Source organism: Globicephala melas, chromosome 1 (genome assembly GCF_963455315.2).
Source record: "Globicephala melas chromosome 1, mGloMel1.2, whole genome shotgun sequence".
NCBI classification, from domain to species: domain Eukaryota; kingdom Metazoa; phylum Chordata; class Mammalia; order Artiodactyla; family Delphinidae; genus Globicephala; species Globicephala melas.
Window position 1 is genome coordinate 105049886 of NC_083314.1, and position 19975 is coordinate 105069860.

Consider the following 19975-nt stretch of genomic DNA (forward strand, 5'->3'; position numbering starts at 1 on the left):
GATCCCACATGCCGCGGAGAGGCTAGGCCGTGAGCCATGGCCGCTGAGCCTGCGCATGCGGAGCCTGTGCTCCGCAACGGGAGAGGCCACAACAGTGAGAGGCCCGCATACAGAAAAAAAAAAAAAAAAGAATTCATTACAGAGAAATAAGGAGGCAGCTAGGAAAATACTTCTATTAGTAGGCTTACGATAACCTAGAAATCTGAAAATCTGAAACTTCCCCTATGCCATAAAATGTTTCCCAGGACTGATACTATCTTTTAAGGTCTCCTGTCTATTTGGTAGCATTTGTGAAGTACACTGAAGGTTTTTTCCTGGCTTTTCTAAAGAAGAAATTCATTCCACTAAAACCACATTTGACAAAAATTTTTAAAAATTAGATACTGGATGCTAAAAGGGCTTTGTGAATGTTTATTTTTGTATTTTTCAAGTCAAGACTGTATAACTCTGTATGAACTACCTAGGATTTATATACCAGAATAAAAAGAACAAGCAAAGGTTGTATAGGATATCTGATTCTTTTTTAATCTGAACAGAAAATAAGTAAGTATACAAGTTTGCTAAAGAGAAGAGGTAAAAATTGAATGTTATGTATTATGAAATCAGTACATCAAGTTTTAACTTTGGTAGTCAGTGATTCTTATAGTTAATTCTGCAAAATAAAGACCCAAACCAGTTATGCAGAGACAAGAATATAAAAAGCCCCTTTCTGAATCCCAGTTTGATAAAACTGATTTCATATCTAGCTTATTGATAATACTCAATTTCAGTTCTCCCTGTGCAAATAATACACATAGTCATTAATGGTGGTCTGGTGAGATGAAATGGATTTCTCTTAGGATATAGTTCAACATAATGACCCAAATACAAAAAAGTTATTAAAGAGTCGCAGAGATAAACCAGTGCCTTAGGAAACATAATTCATTCATGTGCATAATTTTATAACATATTTTTTAAACATAAAATCACAGTCAAAGACAGTGATAACATTGCATACTCAGTGCTTTACTTCATGTAGTACATTCCTATGGCTCATCTGGAGTTTAACGCCATGTAACCACCACACTTCTAATGAATGGGCTCCTAACATATACAAATCCATCCAATTCTTTAAAAATTCTAAAAATCTTGTAAGACCTTGAGCTTGACATGTAAGGACTTTGTGTTTTCATATCCCATCACTGAGAAGATTAGGTGTGAAACACAGTAACCATCCCCTGTAAGCAAGACTGCACATATACTTTTGTTGCATCACCACAAATAACCCTCAAAACAACTCAATAATGAAGATTGCGAGTGGCACACTTATTATTTAGCCAAAGAAAATCCAAATGGCTTTCCTGGATTCAAATGTACCCCAAGACATAAGCAAGGAATGAGTATAACTGTGGCAGCTAAAGATATCTGCCACAGGGTAATAAAGGCCATTATGCCAAGATGTACATTTTGATAATACACTATGATTTGTTTGTTTCCCACTATCATGGGGCACAAGAAAATGAAACTCAAGACTATCTTGTTAGAACAGGACAAGTGATGACCCTAGTTTTAAATAGGGTTCTTCACTGAAGGAAAAGATAGAGCCATAAAAGTCAAAGTAGCTGACTTCAAATGGTTTACATCCCAGGATGAATCAGGTTACACTGATTTAAGCCCAATTTAATTTAGGCAGGTTTTTAACCACAAGAATAAGGACATTCTTAGTACATATTAATAATTAAACCAACATATACACAATTAGCAATATCCTATATAATATTAAATGTTTCAACAACTTATTCGTGATTATTTTATATCTAGTTAATTTGTTGTTTTGTTTAAAAAAACAAGCTCAACTTTATTTTACAATGTACTTTGTATTTCTAATTGTATTGTGTAATTATTTCATTGAAGCTGGTTCAATACAGTTCTCTGGATTCTAAGAGCCAAACTCAACTGTATCTTCTGTTATCTGTTTGAATTCATAATTGCCTCTGCCATCCATATGCAGGTAGTACTATGGGAAAGAAAGGGGAAAAAAATCAATAACTGAGAATCTCCTTTTCATCAGGAATTTATGTAGAGCTTATTATACGAGAAAATGATTGAAAATAATTATTTTAAGCCACTAAAATCTTCAAAAGTTTATACTCAGAAATGCATACCATTTTCCAAGGAAAGACTAAAAGAAGATGTCCGCTCTCTTTAAAAGGAGCCACAATATACAACTGCTTGTAGTGGATACAGTACTTTCCATTAAGAGAACTAAAACACCAGACTTCCTTATTATTATTTTTTCCTTATTATTTTAAAGGAACCAAATCTGTAAGCATCCCACAAATTAGATGCTACCACTCCACAACCAACAATCTGATCTACAGAGGTGCAAGTGCACTAAGTGCAAGCCTGTCGTATAGGACAGCCTCTAAAATACTTACTTTAGCTGGTTTCCCAGATCAGCTCAGAACCTCTAACTTAAGGCTTTTTGTTCATTTGTTCTTTGACTAAGCAGAGGAGGATGAGAACTAGAGAGTGAGCTCAAATATTTCATCCTATGAAGATGCTTAGGACAGCAGTTACAAAGCCTTCCGTTTTATTTAGTGGCTTTTTGTTTACAGAAAAGACTTTTGTTTTTCCATTTTCTATATTGTTATTTTTAAGCTATTCTGGACTCTTTAACATTGCAGTTCTTTGTGTTACCCCTCCTGCACATGATCAATGGCCTGACGGTTATTTTGATAACTGTCTATACACCTCCAGGAGAAGAGGAGAGGGGAAACCCAAGTCCTTTCACTGTCCTATGGCTGTAATGTTTATGAACTTCTGAGAAAACACAAAGGCTTGGGTATATTTTAAACTGCTTTGATTTCTAGTTATTTAGTTTTTCATTCAATTCATGAAAATGGGCAAATTATAATATGTCATTAAGATAATAAAAGTATCTTTAAAAGTCAACAGCTATACAGAACTTCATTACGGTTTATTAAGAACTTTCATACAGGCTACCTCTTTGATCCTCACGGTAATCTATGAGACAGTTAGGCAAGGATCAATACTTTATTATACGAAGGAAGCAATTAATGCCAGAAACAGTGATGCCTGAACCCAGGTTTTCTGACTTCAAATCCCATGCTCTTCATTTAACCATTTATACACTATCATCTAAACCATAAGGTTCTTGAGTGTAAGGACAGTACTCTGTATCCCTCATGACACTTAGCCCAGTATCTGGTTAAAAAGATAATCAATCAGGTATGTATTTTATGGGACAAAACACCCTTACCATGTTCCAATTTTTCTCAACCCTTTCTGTATCATTTAGGTAGGAAAAAAAGGAAAGAAGAGAAGAGGGAAGGGAGAAAGAAAGAAAGGATGGAAGGAAGGAAGGAGGGGGAGAGAGGAAGGAAGGAAGGAAGGGAGGGAGGGAGGGAGGGAGGGAGGGAAAAGAAAAGAAAAGAAAAAAGAGAAGAGGAACTAAGCTGGGTTTATTTTTAGGGTTTGATTATTTTACATTAAGAGTTGAAGAGAACTCCCACACTGAGAATGGCACTATGGCACTGCTGGAGCACCTGTACCTATGTAAACCTCACTGTAATATCTTTGTAAATTATAGTGACCACCTAATGAATTCTGTTTATTACAGTGTGATGACAAATATAGCTGACATTATATAGTTTCCTCCTTGTAGTCCTGATCTCTACTAAAACTGTCTCTAAACTTTTTGCTACCTGATCCTTCTTAAAACTTTCTCCTTCTGTCAATAAAGAATGGTAAGAAAAAGTTTGTTTGGCCATAGTTGTGATAAGATTATGCACATTTTAGTCAGTTATTATACAACAGTCATTTATAAAACTGGAGAACCACTAACTGGTTCTCTAATATCTATCATATATAACAAGGGACTGTTTACATATATTGTAGCTTTCAAAATTAATAACTACAATAATATTTATGAAAATCCTGTTTTATAAAAATGAATTAGAATCACCTTTTTCCCTTAAGTTATATATTTATAAGGGAATATACACCAAGAAATCTAAAACCATAATCACCTGAATTCATATATGAAAATAAACTCTCACTATACCATTCAATAAGAAATACAAACCTCATGGTGTTTCCAAAGAGACTTCCTATGTGACACAGTGAAGAGGGTAATGCCAACCTAATACAAGGAAAATGATTTAGGTTTATATCAAGAACACAAAGTCACAAATTAAACTAGTCTATATAATTTAAGCTGTTAAGATGACTGTCTTCAGTAGCTATAGTTAAAAATCAATGCCAAAGAGAAAGAACTGTAACTGATGCCAAATGTTTAAGGTAATGCAAAGTACAGGCCATTGACCGCATAATAAAAACTAACAAGTATCAACAGAATCTTAAAGAAAAAAAAAACTAAACTAATAGGTACTAGCTTAATTTAAGTGTATTATTTTGTTTTGGGCAGGAAATATATATCCTAGCACATTTTGTATTTTATTGTGAAAAATATCTGAAAAGAGTATAAAGGTGGTAAAAGTAGCAAAAAGTCAAAAACAGGAAAATTAAATCAATATAGTACTGCCTACAGCAAATTTGTTTTTCAAATACAGGGTCATAATCTTTTATTGGAAACCCTTATTTTGGAATGTCTTAGAATTCAGACTTTGTAAAAGTAGTATTTACCACCCCCAGAGGGTTCTGAGGCAGAATTCAGAAATCAAACACATCAATGTTTCTGCATCAACACATATGGACATGAACATTCAGTGAGATAAATAAGAGCTTAAAGTCTTCTGTTAGCTCAGGCCAGGTCTGGCTACCCAGTGAACTTGCTACAAAATAATGAAAAGTCTTTTGGTTTTACAAGCTTACTGGATTTCAGACTGTGAATAAGGATTTATAGATTGTTCTTCAAATTTTCAAAACAACACTAAGAGATACAGCTAGTTGCTCTGGATCAGTGATTCTCAACCAGGGAGGGGAGGCAGGGGATTTTGTCCCATAGGGGACATTTGGCAAGGTCTTTTTGATTGTTGCAACTGAGAGTGCTACAGAAGTCTAATGAGTAGAGGTCAGAAATGCCGCCAAACATCCTACAAACAGAGGACAGCCTCCCACAACTAAGAGTCATCCAACCCACAATGTCAACAGTGCTGAGATTGAGAAACCTTGCTCTAGATCAGTGTTTCTCAAAATGGATCTCTCGAGGCTGAGATACATGCTAGGGTAGCCAGGAAATCTCCACCATGAGTTCCAATTTTTATATTCATTTTGATAATTAAAAAGAATTTTGAGTATGTTCTTCTTATCACTTCTATCATGAGATTTAAGTGCCCAAGTTTGTGTTTACACTTCTGTTGGCACCATGTGGTGACTTAAAGTGGTATCCTTTAAAACTTTTAATGTATCATAAGTTTGGCTGCCGTGGGAAAGGTTTTCAAACAGGTTAGGAACTGCATGACAAGTATACGGTCCGTTATTAATAAAACATATATTTCGATGGTGCAACACATATCTGATTTTTGAAAGCTCACTTCAGATATTATTTCTCTTACAACTCTAAAATAACTGGATTAGATCTCAACTGAATGAAGGCATTCTTAGAATTACTTAAGTCAAAATACGTAAGCAAAATTCAAAACATAAGATCTGAACCTCCTATTATTTTTGGACCTCAGATTAAACCTAAACCAGTGGTTTAGTTTCAGCAAAACAGTATCATAGGTCTCTCTAACGCTGCAGTTTTGAAACTGTGTTTTAAAGTTTTATCTGTACTTAACTTATAAGTTTATATTGGTTTTGTAGCTTTTGTAAATGAGTTTTAAGTTTAAGTTCATACTTCATTTCATGCTTATCCATATTCAAGTGCCATTATAGTAATACAATTTATCAACTGGGGGCTCCATAAGAATTTTTTTCTTTTAAGTGGAATCTACACATAGGAGAATTGCATCCTTTGTGGGGACTTGCAGCCTACAGCTAGATATAAGAGGAAACTGTATGGACAAAATTACCAGCAAAGTGCCTCTAAATCACTAATCAAGTAGAGACTACGTGGTTTTATGTGTAAGAGATTCCACAAACACCTCTAATGCCTATAAATCTGAAAATATGTATGGACAAATGGATAAAAATTATAAATGACTAAAACTGATTAAGAACAGAAAACCATTAAAGAAATAAAATCAGTAGCTATAAAATCTTCCTAAAAGATGAACGTAGCAAATTTATTCCTTCTTCATTATGCCAATTCTTCTCAAACTTTAATGTGCATTTGAATCATCTGGGGGTTTTGTTAAAATGCAGGCTCTGATTTAGTAGTAGGGCTTGAGACTGCATTTCTAACAAGCTCCGAGGCGATGCTGCCGCTGCTGAGCTATGACCAACCACACTTTGAGCAGAAGGAATTGATCCTGTATATGCATCGTGACTTTTTATATTTATTGTGAACTCCCAAAGAGCAGTTACAAAATGTTAAAAGACCCCTGTACTTCATTTGCTTACACTGAAACTCTAAAAAACAGTTAGGATACACTGCTCTTGTTCTCAAAATCCAACACAAGTATAGATGATGGTGACAATTCCTCACAGGAAAAAAAACAAACAAAAAAACTGAGATTACTGGATAATTACTTAAAGAATGGAACCAATGTAGACAGCCTCAGAAAAGGCTACTAAAAGAAGCCCTGGTAAAATACTGGCCAGGCCAGAGAAAAAAATGGATAAATTAAAAGTTGCCAAATAATTACTATCAAATTTTTTTAATTAAAATTTTTTTTTATTTTTTGAATTTTCTTTATAAAAAAACAAATGATATTTAGGTAAAGTTGATGGAACAAATTAAGAAAATATCAGTTTACTAACTCTGAGTATAGAGAATGAGTTAAAAGGAAAAAAATGTAAACACTTATTTTATATCTAATACACGGCTAAAAAGAATTATATTCAGAATTCATTGATAATTTTTTTTTACTCATATCTATTAATTATCAGTTTAAAATATTAAAGCAAGATATCATCCTATGATAGTAATTTTGTCCCTTTATAACTTGGAATCTTCTCTTTGGGTAGATATTTGGTTGGACACAGAGTAAACTGAAAGGGGGGACTGAGAATTTATCACACTTACCTTTCGACAATGACTGTAAATGTAGTCTTCCACATCCACACTAACTGCACTTGTGCATTCATCCAAAATGGCAAACTGGGGCTTATGATAAAATAATCTTGCCATCTGAAGCATAAAAAGAAATATTCTGTACAATCATTTAGAGAGCTAAAATTAATATGCGAAAGTAGATTTACTTTAAATGAAATACTCATTTACAGTCTTCTAAAGCAAAGATGAAAATTATTCTAACTCAAAAAATCTACTTCTCAGAAGCAAAAACAATATAAAGAAACCTGATTGTTTTTATTATCGTCCTGAACAAAGGGAAAAATGTAACACATGGGAAATATTGTTAAGAGTAAAGCAAAAACTTTTAAGACTGATGGGAGATGAAGTTGAGTTTTAAACTAGTATTAAAGAAAGCTCTCTAAAAAAGGTCAGAGGGTATACTTTTTGATGAAATCTTAGAATTCAGACTATAGATGACTCATGCAAAAACTGACTATTTTTAAACATTTTGTTGCTGAAGTAATGTCAATATTATGTTGCCAATTAATATTCCCACCAACAATGTTTGAGTGCACCTGTTGTATATATCCCTGTGGTCAGTATTGGGCATGCTCATTTTTAAAAGGCTGTGCTAATTTTATAAGTGAAAATTAACATCAAGGTTATTATAGCTTACATCTCTTTGATTAGCAGTAATGCTGAACATTTTGCTGTTTATTTTCCATATGTATCTTATTTTCTGGGAATTATTTATTCTGATCCTTTGTCTAACAGATACTCCAAATTGTCATCTGCTCCTAACAGTGATCTCCATGTTGCATGACCATGGACACTTTCTATCCTTGCCCAATTTACCTTCTCTGCAACATTCAACACAGGTGACCAGTCCCTCCTTCTTGAGAAAGTGAAATCATGGTTTTAAGTTTCTTTCCATTTCTTATGCTGTTTTCTCAGTTTCTTTTCCAGCATTTTCTCTTTCACTTGACCATTAAATGTTGGGGTCCCTGAGGGTTAATTCCTAGGTCCTCTCCGCTTTTTCCTATGTTGTTTCTCTCTGAGTGATCTCATCAAATCTCATGATTTCAAATATTATTTACATTTGAAAACTCTTGATATATCTCCCTCACCCATACTTCTCTTCTGATTTCCAAACTAATACATAAAAATTCCTATTTGATCTTTCTATTTGGATATCTTACAGGACTCGTAGACTTTAAAAATCTAAAACTCAACGGATTTTCTAGATTTTTCCCTTAAATCCATTCATCCATTTCCCCCACCCCATCTTGAACATTTCAGAAATGAAGCTATCAAACAAGCTGCTCAAGCTAGAAAGCTGTGAGTCCTCCTTGATCTTTTCCCTTCTCCTCCTCCCTTCCCCTCCCCGCCATTTTTAGTCCATTCAAGTCAGTCCTGTGGACCCTATTCACTTTCCCCCAGCTCACAATCATGTCCTTAGCCCAGAGCATAATCCTCTCCTGCCTGGACGACCACAAAGAGCCTCCTGCTTCCTCTTTTGCACCTGTTTAACCCATTCTCCATGTAATCAGAGAGGATCTTCCAGAAACGTAACAGAGAATTTCATTCTTCTGCTTAAAACCCTTCAATAACTTCCCATTTCACTTAGAATAAAATTCAAACTCTTTACCATGGTCTACAAGGCCCCGCACAACCTTATTACTACTCACTCTCTAACTTCAACATTCCAGCCACCCTCTCCTCTCAACTACCAGGACACAATGTGTCACAGGTCTTACAGGCTTAGCACGTCACTTTCCTTGTGTCTCAAACGCCTTACTCTGCTCCTTGCATCTTTCAAATTTCTGCTTAATGTCACCTTCTCAGACAAACCTACCCTGATCCCTTTCCCCAATCCAAGTAGGTCCCTTCTGTAACATCTCTGCAGCTCTTCACATACTGTAAATTGTATGTTGTCTCTTTGTCTACCCCTTAGGCTATAATATTCACAAAAGCCGAGACTCCGTTTTAATCACTACTGTACACCCAACACCTGTATAGTATAGGAAACATTCAAATATTTGATAAATGAATGACTAAAACATAAAAACAGCTTTCTTGGGGTTTATATCTTATTTATGAGAGATGTGAGGAAGGGGAAGCAGCAAGGACAGCCCATCAAGAAGTTCAGTTGTGCAGAGAATGAAAGGTATAGGCTACATGGGACCTTTGGTTAAGGCAGAGTTTGCTTTTTAGATCACAGAGACCTGAAAATATCTTTCTATAAGAGGACTAGAAGAGATTAAATATGGGGGGGGGGTGTCGGAGGGGGTGCATAACTGAAGGAGAGGGATGTGATAAAGTTGGAGGAGGGAGGGTCCAAAAACATAGATGGAGACATTTAGCCTTTCTCAAGAGGAAGGATGACATATCCTCCACTAACAGTGGGAGCAGGGAGGTCAGGACAGCTCAGTGCAAAGTTATTAAGAGGAGTGATTATTTGAAGGCATTCCACAAATGCCCCTCCTCTGTGTTCCCATGCAATGCTTTGCATACCTTCGTCACCACACTTAGCACATTATATGGAAATTGTCTCATCGTGTGTTTTTCTCTCTCCCACTATGCAGTCAGCTACCCGGTTTCTCAATACAAGGAGATTTTGGAGTATATGAACTCTGCAGTCACACTGCTGACTGAGCATGACAGGCCACTCCCACCCCCCACCAGCTTTAACATTTCCTAGATATCTTTGCCTGGCAAGCCACTTAACTGTTCTACATTCTATTTCCTCTGTGAAATGGGACACTCACAGCTCTCATCTCACAGGACTATGGCGAGAATGAAATGAGATAACCTGTGTAAAGTGCTTGGCATACTGCCTATCGCCTGTTTAGCACTCAATAAAAATTAGCAGTCATGTAACTGAAATAACAGCGTCTCTTTTTTCTTTAAGAAGTAGGAGGGGGCTTCCCTGGTGGCGCAGTGGTTGAGAGTCCACCTGCCGATGCAGGGGAGACGGGTTCGTGCCCCGGTCCGGGAAGATCCCACATGCCGCGGAGCGGCTAGGCCCGTGAGCCGTGGCCGCTAAGCCTGCGCGTCTGGAGCCTGTGCTCTGCAACGGGAGAGGCCGCAACAGTGAGAGGCCCGCGTAACGCCAAAAAAAAAAAAAAAAAAAAAGAAGTAGGAGGAGTTATTCTGCTGAGAGTGGTGGAGAAAGTAATGGGGTAGAAAGCCTGAGACTGGTAGTTTTCAAATGATTATCATGAAAAATGAGACAGAGGGACAAAAATCAGTAATAGGATTGCCAAGCCATGCTGTGAATCCCTGTAAGACTGGAAACCATGGAAGTGCAGTGCCACCAATCCATCTTATTCTCTGACTTTTTTCCAGCGGTGCTCAGAAGCCAATGTACAGAGATGCCAAGGCAAACAAATGCTCTTGGATTGGTGTTTAAATAATATGAGAAAACAGAAAGTGGGAAAGGAAGTTAAGGGGAAGGGATCATTTGTTCATTCCTTTAAGAAATATCTCCTGTGTACCTCCTATATTCTAGGCCCTGGATTGTTAAGTCTGTGCTGGACAGGAAAGAAGGTAGTCAGAAGGGAACTGATCAATTATAGAGAAGGAATGGGTCAATATTAGAGAGACCTCAGTGAGTCTGAAGAACGGGGACAGCTGCCAATTAGGTAAAAGAAAAAGAATTAATTACAAAAATGAATTTAAAAAAACACTAAAAATCTTATGACAGTGGTATGTCTGGTAAGGTGGTTTGGGCCTTTCTTTACACTTTTATAAACATTCCAACTTTTCTATCATATATACTTTTTCATAATTCAATATAAAGAAACCATCACTAAAGAGGAAGAGCAAGAACAGAAGAGTAGAAAAGAAAACTATGGGTCAGAGAAATAAGACAGCCCAATTTATGATATTAGGTGGAGCAACCCTGGCTGATGTTTGGACCAGGGTTGGACTAGCTGATGGCTGGACACAAATGGGTACAATGGGGGAAAAAGACATGTCACTTGAGACTTCAAGGTACAGTGAGAGAAGAGAACTGGTCAGACAGTTCACCTGCATATTGAAGGCCATATACTGTAATGTACTGGTTAAGAGCAAGAGTTCTGGGGTCAGACTCACCTGCACGTGGATCTCAGTTCTGCCATGCAGCAGCTGTTTGGTATCAGTAAGCTGCTAAGTTCTCCAAGTCTTTCCCTCATCTGTACCTTACTTCACAGGGGCTCTTGAGAGAATTAAATGGGACCTGCCATCCCAAACCAATCTTTCCCTCATCAATATTCTACTGCATTTTCTTTGTAACTATCACTGAAGACTGCCTGCCTGGTATCACAATTAAAGGAGCATATCTGGCTCTCCTAACTAGATTATAAAGGCAGGCACCTAGCTAAGTGCCTTGCACAGAATAGATTCTTAGCTAATCCTAAACTCTGTGGCAAGCATACCATAATTAATTTTTTTGCTGTTAAAATAATGGAATATTTCCCCCTATATTTATGTTGATATTTTTCAAGGGACTTTTAGAAATGTGTTCACCAGATCTCCCTTTATTCAATAGTTTTATTCCATTCCCTCAAATTCAAATCCTGATTCTCCTTACCTAAGACTTCCTTTGGTTCATCTGTTTTATACCAACCTTCACTCATAGATTCACTGTTTTTGTTAAACCTCTCAAGTCTGTTCTTCCTAAAAACTATAATTTTTATAATTTATAAATAATAGGTTTTTATAATTTATAAAAATTATGTCTTCTCTTCCCATCAACTTTTTACTTTGAAAATTTTAATCCTACCAAAAAAATGAAAGAACAATAAAATGAATACACATACATTCTCCACCAACTTCAGCCATGTTAATATTTATTGCATTAGCCTTTTCTATCTTCCTCCAAACCCTTCTAAAGTAGCAAAACAATATGCTCTCTTTTAAACTTCACATTCAATTCTCCAAATATTGGCCTACACCCTGTCAAGGGCTTGGCCATGCAACCGTGTTACAGGTGAGCTCTCCCCATTTCCCAGCTCTATCATGGTTCATCTAGCTTTACAGGGTTCCTTCCCCCACTCCCCATCCTTCCAAAATAACCTCTCACACCTCTAGGCATACCCTTAAATTTTGTATCTTCTAATAAAAACTACCCTCTGTGTAACATTTATACCAAACATATAGAATTCCTTAGTTTAAGCAGATTTATTTTTCTTTCTGAGTCTCCATTGTGTCCACTTGTGAATCTTGCCTTATCCTTCCATTTTCTTTGAAGTCATAGTATAGGAATGTAAATTAGTTTTCTTGAATTGCAGTTATTTCTATAGGCACCTTCTAAACTGATTCCAGAAATGCTCAATCACTTTAAATTTTCATGCCTTCAGCCCAATTTCCACTTTGAGTATGGCTGATATCTCCTCTTTCGTTTATGATTCATTCAGCACTCTAGATTAATCCCACTAGCCAGATAAATCACAATATTAAGTTGATATTAAGTTCATATAATGGGTATGACCTGGAGAAAAACAACATGCAAAACAATCATGGAATAGGAGGTAACCAAAAGGTAGAATATAACCTGAAGATAAACAGTAAGCAATTCTGAAATAAGGCCATTCTGCTGCTATCTTTCCTTGGCTACAGTTTTCTCTAATTTCCACAAGGTTATAACACTCCCTCACCAAAAAATTCCTCTGGATCTGCTCAAATTATGGTATGTCTAGTTAGAAAATGACTCCCTAAAAGTTATCCCCCTTGCGACTTCCCTGGTGGCGCAGTGGTTAAGAATCCGCCTGCCAATGCAGGGAACACGGGTTCAATCCCTGGTCTGGGAAGATTCCCACATGCCATGGAGCAATTAAGCCCGTGCACCACAACTACTGAAGCCCACGCGCCTAGAGCCCGTGCTCCACAATGAGAGAAGCCAATTCAACAAGAAGCCTGCGCACCACAACGAAGAGCAGCCCCTGCTCGTCGCAACTAGAGAAAGCCCACGTGCACCAATGAAGACCCAATGCAGCCAAAAATTAATTAATTACAAAAAATAAAATAAAAAAATAAAAGTTATCCCCCTTTACAGAGTACTCAAAGAATCACTCTTAATATGTCACATTTTGTAGTCATGTTTGATTGAGATAACTTTAGTTGATCATAAAATAATTGCTTTGAAATGCTTCTTTATATTAGGAAAATTTTAAAATTCTAAATAACTTTAGGTAGTAGATACTGAGCCCTGAAACAAGGATAAATATAATGATAGAGGGAAAGGACAAGAACAGAATAAAGAATAAAATGATAATAAAATTAACATCTCTAATACCTTCAGCTACTTTAGAGAGAACAGGCTAAGACAGAGAGGTGTCTATAGGGAAAAAATACTGAAAGGGATCTCATAACCCAACCAGGACCTATGTGCTACAAAGTTCCCCAAACTTTTGGAAAAACGGATTAACGGTATATAATTGGATCTGCATCTTTTCCTTTCATAGGAATATTTTTGAATTTTTCAGAATTCCAAATTTACATGCAAGCTATACTTCTATTATCATATAAACTAAACCACACTATAATAATTGCTAAATAAAAAGATTAAAACAAAACTGTATGCCTTGATTACCAAAATGCTGGATTCTAAGAGTGACTTTATGCAACCAGCTGCATTGCTGTGCAGTGTTTTCAGAGCACACTTACTGCCATTCTTTGCTTTTCTCCACCACTGAGTACATCCATCCAATCCTGAACACTGTCCCAGCCTCCTTCACGTTCAAGGATATGACCCAGCTGGACATTGTCTAAGTATTCCTTCAGTACCTTTCAGCAAAATGATTAAAGATGAAATCGTGCTTAATATAAACCAATATTCTCTATCTTGCTTTATTTTTTAAACTAGAAGGACTATAATACTATTGTCAATATCACTAAAAAAGGCACATTTCACAAAAGAATGTGGCACAAAGGTAAACAAACTCTTTACTTCCTATTTATACTAATTTTGACAAAATATATCTAGAGGCATAAAGAAAATAATACTATTGTACATAATTAAAGGACAAGGGCAATGAGAAAACAAACAATAGTGTAAAGACAAGGTTAAACATTCAACAAGTCATATTTAAGCAAAATGGTTAACGTCTTACCTCAACCTGGAAAGTTATAATTAATGATCAGGCTGTAGAAGCCTTTACAAAAGGTTAGGATAAACTACTTGAAATCTAAAATACTTAACTGATTAAGATAAAGACTCTGAAGTGGTGTTTTCAGTAAGTCTAGGAAATAAACATTTCCTTACGAGGTCAGAAATCCCCTTCTTTCTCTGATCTTCTCTTCCATCTGGATATATCACTTGGTCTCGAAGTGTTCCAAGGGTCATATAAGGTCTCTGATAGTAACAGAGCAAAAATCATTAGAAGTGATTTTTTAAAAAATAAGTTAAAAGATCTTGAAATCAAAGATTATAAAATAACTCAAACAAGGTCTTACCTGGGGAACGTAAAATAACTTTCCTCTCTCGGGTTTAGTTAGACGTCCTCCAAAAAGAGGCCATAACTATAAAAGCAGAGGAGGAGGGGGAAGAAGAGCTGTAAATTTCACAATGTGGTAGATTATATGGCAAAATAAGACTACAAAACCTTGAGGCCAATTTTTACTTACTTCACCAAGAACACGGAAAAGTGAACTCTTTCCACAGCCATTTGGACCACAAATTAGAACGTTTGCCCCAGATCGAACCTGAAAGGAAATGAGTCTATGAATTAATTAAATAGAATATACACTCAATGAACATTTCCATAGAGTCAAATAGTTCTTCGCTAATGATGAGCTTTCTATTATGTCTATAAATGTGATATTAGGTAGAAGCAGTGGAGGGTATGGATGAAGAGACCTTTTATTTTTGTTTACTTTCAATTTTTACTCAGTCACTTTTTTTCCCACTTAAATATCACTATTGATTGATATCAACTTAATCTCAATCAGAATACAAATATCTAAAGCTTGAATTCTTGAAAACAGTAATTATGTATGTAAACACATTCTTGTTTTAAAAACAGAATTGTACTATATATACTGCTCTACAACTTGTTCTTATTTAACAATATATCGGGTGCTGAATAGACTCATCCTGCCTAGTTGGGGAGGTCAGCAAAGAATTATGTTTTATTTTGCTTTGCTTTTGAGGTTTTTAAAATGTACTTAAAAAAATCTAGTTATATATTGCTTACAAGAAATATACCATAATAAAACAGCTCAGGAAAGGTATAAATAAAGACTTGTACAAAATACAGATGTAAACAAAATGAATTTCATGGAAGGGATCAAGATGGTGGAATAGAAGGACGTGCCCTCCCTCCTGCAAGAGCACCAGAATCACAACTAACTGCTGAACAATCTTATCAACAGGAAAACACTGGAACTCACCAAAAAAGATATCCCACATCCAAAGACAAAGGTGGAGCCACAATGTGACGGTAGGAGGGGAACAATCACAATAAAATCAAATCCCATAACCACTGGGAGAACACAAACTGGAGAACAATTATACCACAGAAGTCCACCCTCTGGAGTGACAGTTCTGAGCCCCACGTCAGGCTTCCCAACCTAGGGGTCTGGCAATGGGAGGAAGAATTCCCAGAGAATCAGCCTTTGAAGGCTAGCAGGATTTGACTGCAGGACTTCAACAGGACTGGGGGAAACAGAGACTCCACTCTTGGAGGGCACACACAAAGTAGTGTGCACATCAGGACCCAGGGGGAAGGAGCAGTGACCCCACAGGAGACTGAACCAGACCTACCTGCTAGTGCGGGAGGGTCTCCTGCAGAGGCGGGGGTGGGGGGGTGGCTGTGGCTCACCCTGGGGACAAGGACACTGGCAGGAGAAGTTCTGGGAAGTAATCCTTGGCATGAGCACTCCCAGAGTCACCATTAGCCCCACCAAAGAGCCGCGTAGATTCCAGTGTTGGGTCACCTCAGGCCAAACAACCAACAGGGAGGGAACTCAGCCCCACACATCAGCAGACAAGTGGATTAAAGTTTTACTGAGTTCTGCCCATCAGAGCAACACCCAGCTCTACCTACCACTGGTCCCTCCCAACAGGAAGCTTACACAAGACTCTCAGATAGCCTCATCCACCAGAGGGCAGACAGCAGAAACAAGAACTACAGTCCTGCAGCCTGTGGAACAAAAACCATATTCACACAAAGATAGACAAAATGAAAAGGCAGAGTACTATGTACCAGATGAGGGAACAAGATAAAACCCCAGAAAAACAACTAAATGAAGTGGAGATACGCAATCTTCCAGAAAAATAATTCAGAATAATGATAGCAAAGATGATCCAGGACCTCAGAAAAAGAACAGAGGAGTCAAAGATTGAGAAGATACAAGAAATGTATCTTCTAGAACAATTAAAGACCTAGAACAATTAAAGAACAAACACCCAGAAGATTTAAGAACAAACAAACAGAGATGAACAACACAATAACTGAAATGAAAAGTACACTAGAAGGAATCAATAGCAGAGTAACTGAGGCAGAAGAACAGATAAGTGACCTGGAAGAAATGGTGGAATTCACTGCAGTGGAACAGAATATGGAAGAAAGAATGGTGGGATTCACTGCTGTGGAACAGAATAAAGAAAACAGAATGAACAGAAATGAAGACAGACTGAGAGACCTCTGGGACAACATTAAACACATGAACATTCACATTACAGGGGTCCCAAGAAGAAGAAGAGAGAGAGAAAGGACCCGAGAAAATATCTGAAGAGATTAGAGTCTAAAACTTTCCTTAACATGGGAAAGAAAATAGCCACCCAAGTCCAGGAAGTGCAGAGAGTCCCACACAGGATAAATCCAAGGAGAAACACGCCGAGACATATAATAAACAAGCTGGCAAAAATTAAAGACAAAGAAAAATTATTAAAAGCAACAAGGGAAAAATGAAAAATACAAGAGAACTCCCATAAGATTAACAGCTGATTTCTCAGCAGAAACTCTACAAGCCAGAAGGGAGTGGCATGATATATCTAAAGTACAACTAAGATTACTTCCCTGGCAAGGACTTCATTCAGATTCAGTGGAGAAATCAACAGCTTTACAGACAAGCAAAAGCTAAGAGAATTCAGCACCACCAAACCAGCTCTACAACAGATGCTAAAGGAACTTCTCTAGGTGGGAAGCATAAGAGAAAAAAAGGACATACAAAACCAAACCCAAAACAATTCAGAAAATGGTCTAATAGGAACATACATATTGATAATTACCTTAAATGTGAATGGATTAAATGCTCCAACCAAAAGACACAGGATTGCTGAATGGATACAAAAACAAGACCCATAAATATGCTGTCTACAAGAGACCCACTTCAGACCTAGGGATACATACAGACTGAAAGTGAGGAGATGGAAAAAGATATTCCATGCAAATGGAAATCAAAAGAAAGCTGGAGTAGCAACACTCATATCAGATAAAATAGACTTTAAAATAAAGAATGTTATAAGAGACAAGGAAGGACACTACATAATGACCAAGGGATCAATCCAAGAAGATTATATAACAATTATAAATATTTATGCAGCAACACAGGAGCACCTCAATACATAAGGCAACTGCTAACAGCTATAAAAGAGGAAATCAACGGTAACACAACAATAGAGGGGGACTTTAACACCTCACTTACACCAATGGACCGATAATCCAGACAGAAAACTAATAAGGAAGCACAAACTTTAAATGACACAACAGACCAGACAGATTTAATTGATATTTATAGGACATTCCATCCAAAAACAGCAGATTACACTTTCAAGTGCATATGGAACATTCTCCAGGGTAGATCAGACCTTGGGTCACAAATCAAACCTCCGTAAGTTAAGAACACTGAAATCATAGCAAGCATCTTTTTCAACCACAATACTATGAGATTAGAAATCAATTACAGGGAGAAAAACGTAAAAAACACAAACACATGGAGGCTAAACAATACATTAATAAATAACCAAGAGATCACTGAAGAAATCATAGAAGAAATCAAAACATACCTAGAGACAAATGACAAGGAAAACACAATGACCCAAAAGCTACGGGATGCAGCAAAAGCAGTTCTAAGAGGGAAGTTTAGAGCAACACAATCCTACCTAAAGAAACAAGAAAAATCTCAAATAAGCAATCTAAGCTTACACCTAAAGGAACTAGAGAAAGAAGAACAAACAAAACCCAAAGTTAGTAGAAGGAAAGAAACCATAAAGATCAGGGCAGAAATAAATGCAATGGAAACAAAGAAAACAATAGCAAAGATCAATAAAACTAAAAGCTAGTTCTCTGAGAAGATAAACAGGATTGATAAACCTTTAGCCAGACTCATCAAGAAAAAGAGGGAGAGGACTCAAATCAATAAAACTAGAAATGAAAAAGAAGTTACAATGGACACCACAGAAATACAAAACATCGTAAGAGACTACTATAAGCAACTCCATGCCAATAAAATGGACAACCTGAAAGAAATGGACAAATTCTTAGAAAAGCATAACCTTCCGAGACTGAACCAGGAAGAAAGAGAAAATATAAACAGACCAATCACAAGTAATGAAATTGAAACTGTGATGAAAAATCTTCCAACAAACAAAAATCCAGGACCAAATGGCTTCACAGGTGAATTCTATCAAACATTTAGAGGAGATCTAACACCTATCCTTCTCAAACTCTTCCAAAATATAGCAGAGGGAGAACACTCCCAAACTCATTCTACAAGGCCACCATCACCCTGATACCCAAACCAGACAAAGATACTACAAAAAAAGAAAATTACAGACTGATGAACATAGATGCAAAAATCCTCAACAAAATACTAACAAACAGAATCCAACAACACATTAAAAGGATCATACACCATGATCAAGTGAGATTTATCCCAGGGATGCGAGGATTCTTCAATATATGCAAATCAATGCGATACACCATATTAACAAATTGAAGAAAAAAACCATATGATCATCTCAATAGATGCAGTAAAAGCTTTTGACAAAATTCAACACCCATTTATGATAAAAACTCTCCATAAATTGGGCAAAAAGGGAAACTACCTCAACATAATAAAGGCCATATGTGACAAACCCACAGCAAACATCATTCTCAATGGTGAAAAATGAAAGCATTTCCTCTAAGATCAGGAACAAAACAAGGATGTCCACTCTCACAACTTTTATTCAACATAGTTTTGGAAGTCCTAGCCACAGCAATCAGAAAAGAAAAAGAAATAAAAGGAATCAAATTGGAAAAGAAGAAGTAAAACTGTCACTGTTTACAGATGACATGATACTATACATGGAGAATCCTAAAGATGCCACCAAATGAATTTGGTAAAGTTGCAGGATACAAAATTAATGCACAGAAATCTCTTGCATTCCTATACACTAACAATGAAAGATCAGAAAGAGAAATTGTGGAAACAATCTCATTTACCATTGCAATGAAAAGAATAAAATACCTAGGAATAAACCTACCTAAGGAGGTAAAAGACCTGTACTCAGAAAACTATAAGACACTGATGAAAGAAATCAAAGATGACACAAACAGATGGAGAGATATACCATGTTCCTGGATTGGAAGAATCAGTACTGTGAAAATGACTATACTACCCAAAGCAATCTACAGATTCAATGCAATCCCTACCAAATTATCAATGGCATTTTTTACAGAAATAGAACAAAAAAATCTTAAAATTTGTATGGAGACACAAAAGACCCTGAATAGCCAAAGCTAGTTTGAGGGAAAAAAACGGAGCTGGAGGAATCACACTCCCTGACTTCAGACTATATCACAAAGCTACAGTAATCAAGACAATATGGTAGGGGCTTCCCTGGTGGCACAGTGGTTAAGAATCTGCCTGCCAATGTAAGGGACACGGGTTCGAGTCTGGCCCAGGAAGATCTCACAC

The 19975-nt window shown here is 36.7% G+C and overlaps 1 protein-coding gene across 1 annotated transcript in view; it reads right to left on the minus strand.

Annotated features, from left to right (window-relative positions):
• Window positions 1-471: 471 nt before the first annotated feature.
• Window positions 472-19975, minus strand: part of ABCD3 (ATP binding cassette subfamily D member 3) — an 82385-nt gene continuing 62881 nt past the window's right edge. Inside the window, exons 17-23 of the mRNA XM_030868716.3 lie at window positions 14696-14773; window positions 14525-14590; window positions 14334-14423; window positions 13736-13855; window positions 7094-7198; window positions 4088-4144; window positions 472-1996 (exon numbers count right to left, since the gene is read on the minus strand). Coding sequence (XP_030724576.1) covers window positions 1919-1996; window positions 4088-4144; window positions 7094-7198; window positions 13736-13855; window positions 14334-14423; window positions 14525-14590; window positions 14696-14773 — 594 coding nt within the window. The 3' untranslated portion in view covers window positions 472-1918. The remainder of the gene's footprint in view (window positions 1997-4087; window positions 4145-7093; window positions 7199-13735; window positions 13856-14333; window positions 14424-14524; window positions 14591-14695; window positions 14774-19975) is intronic.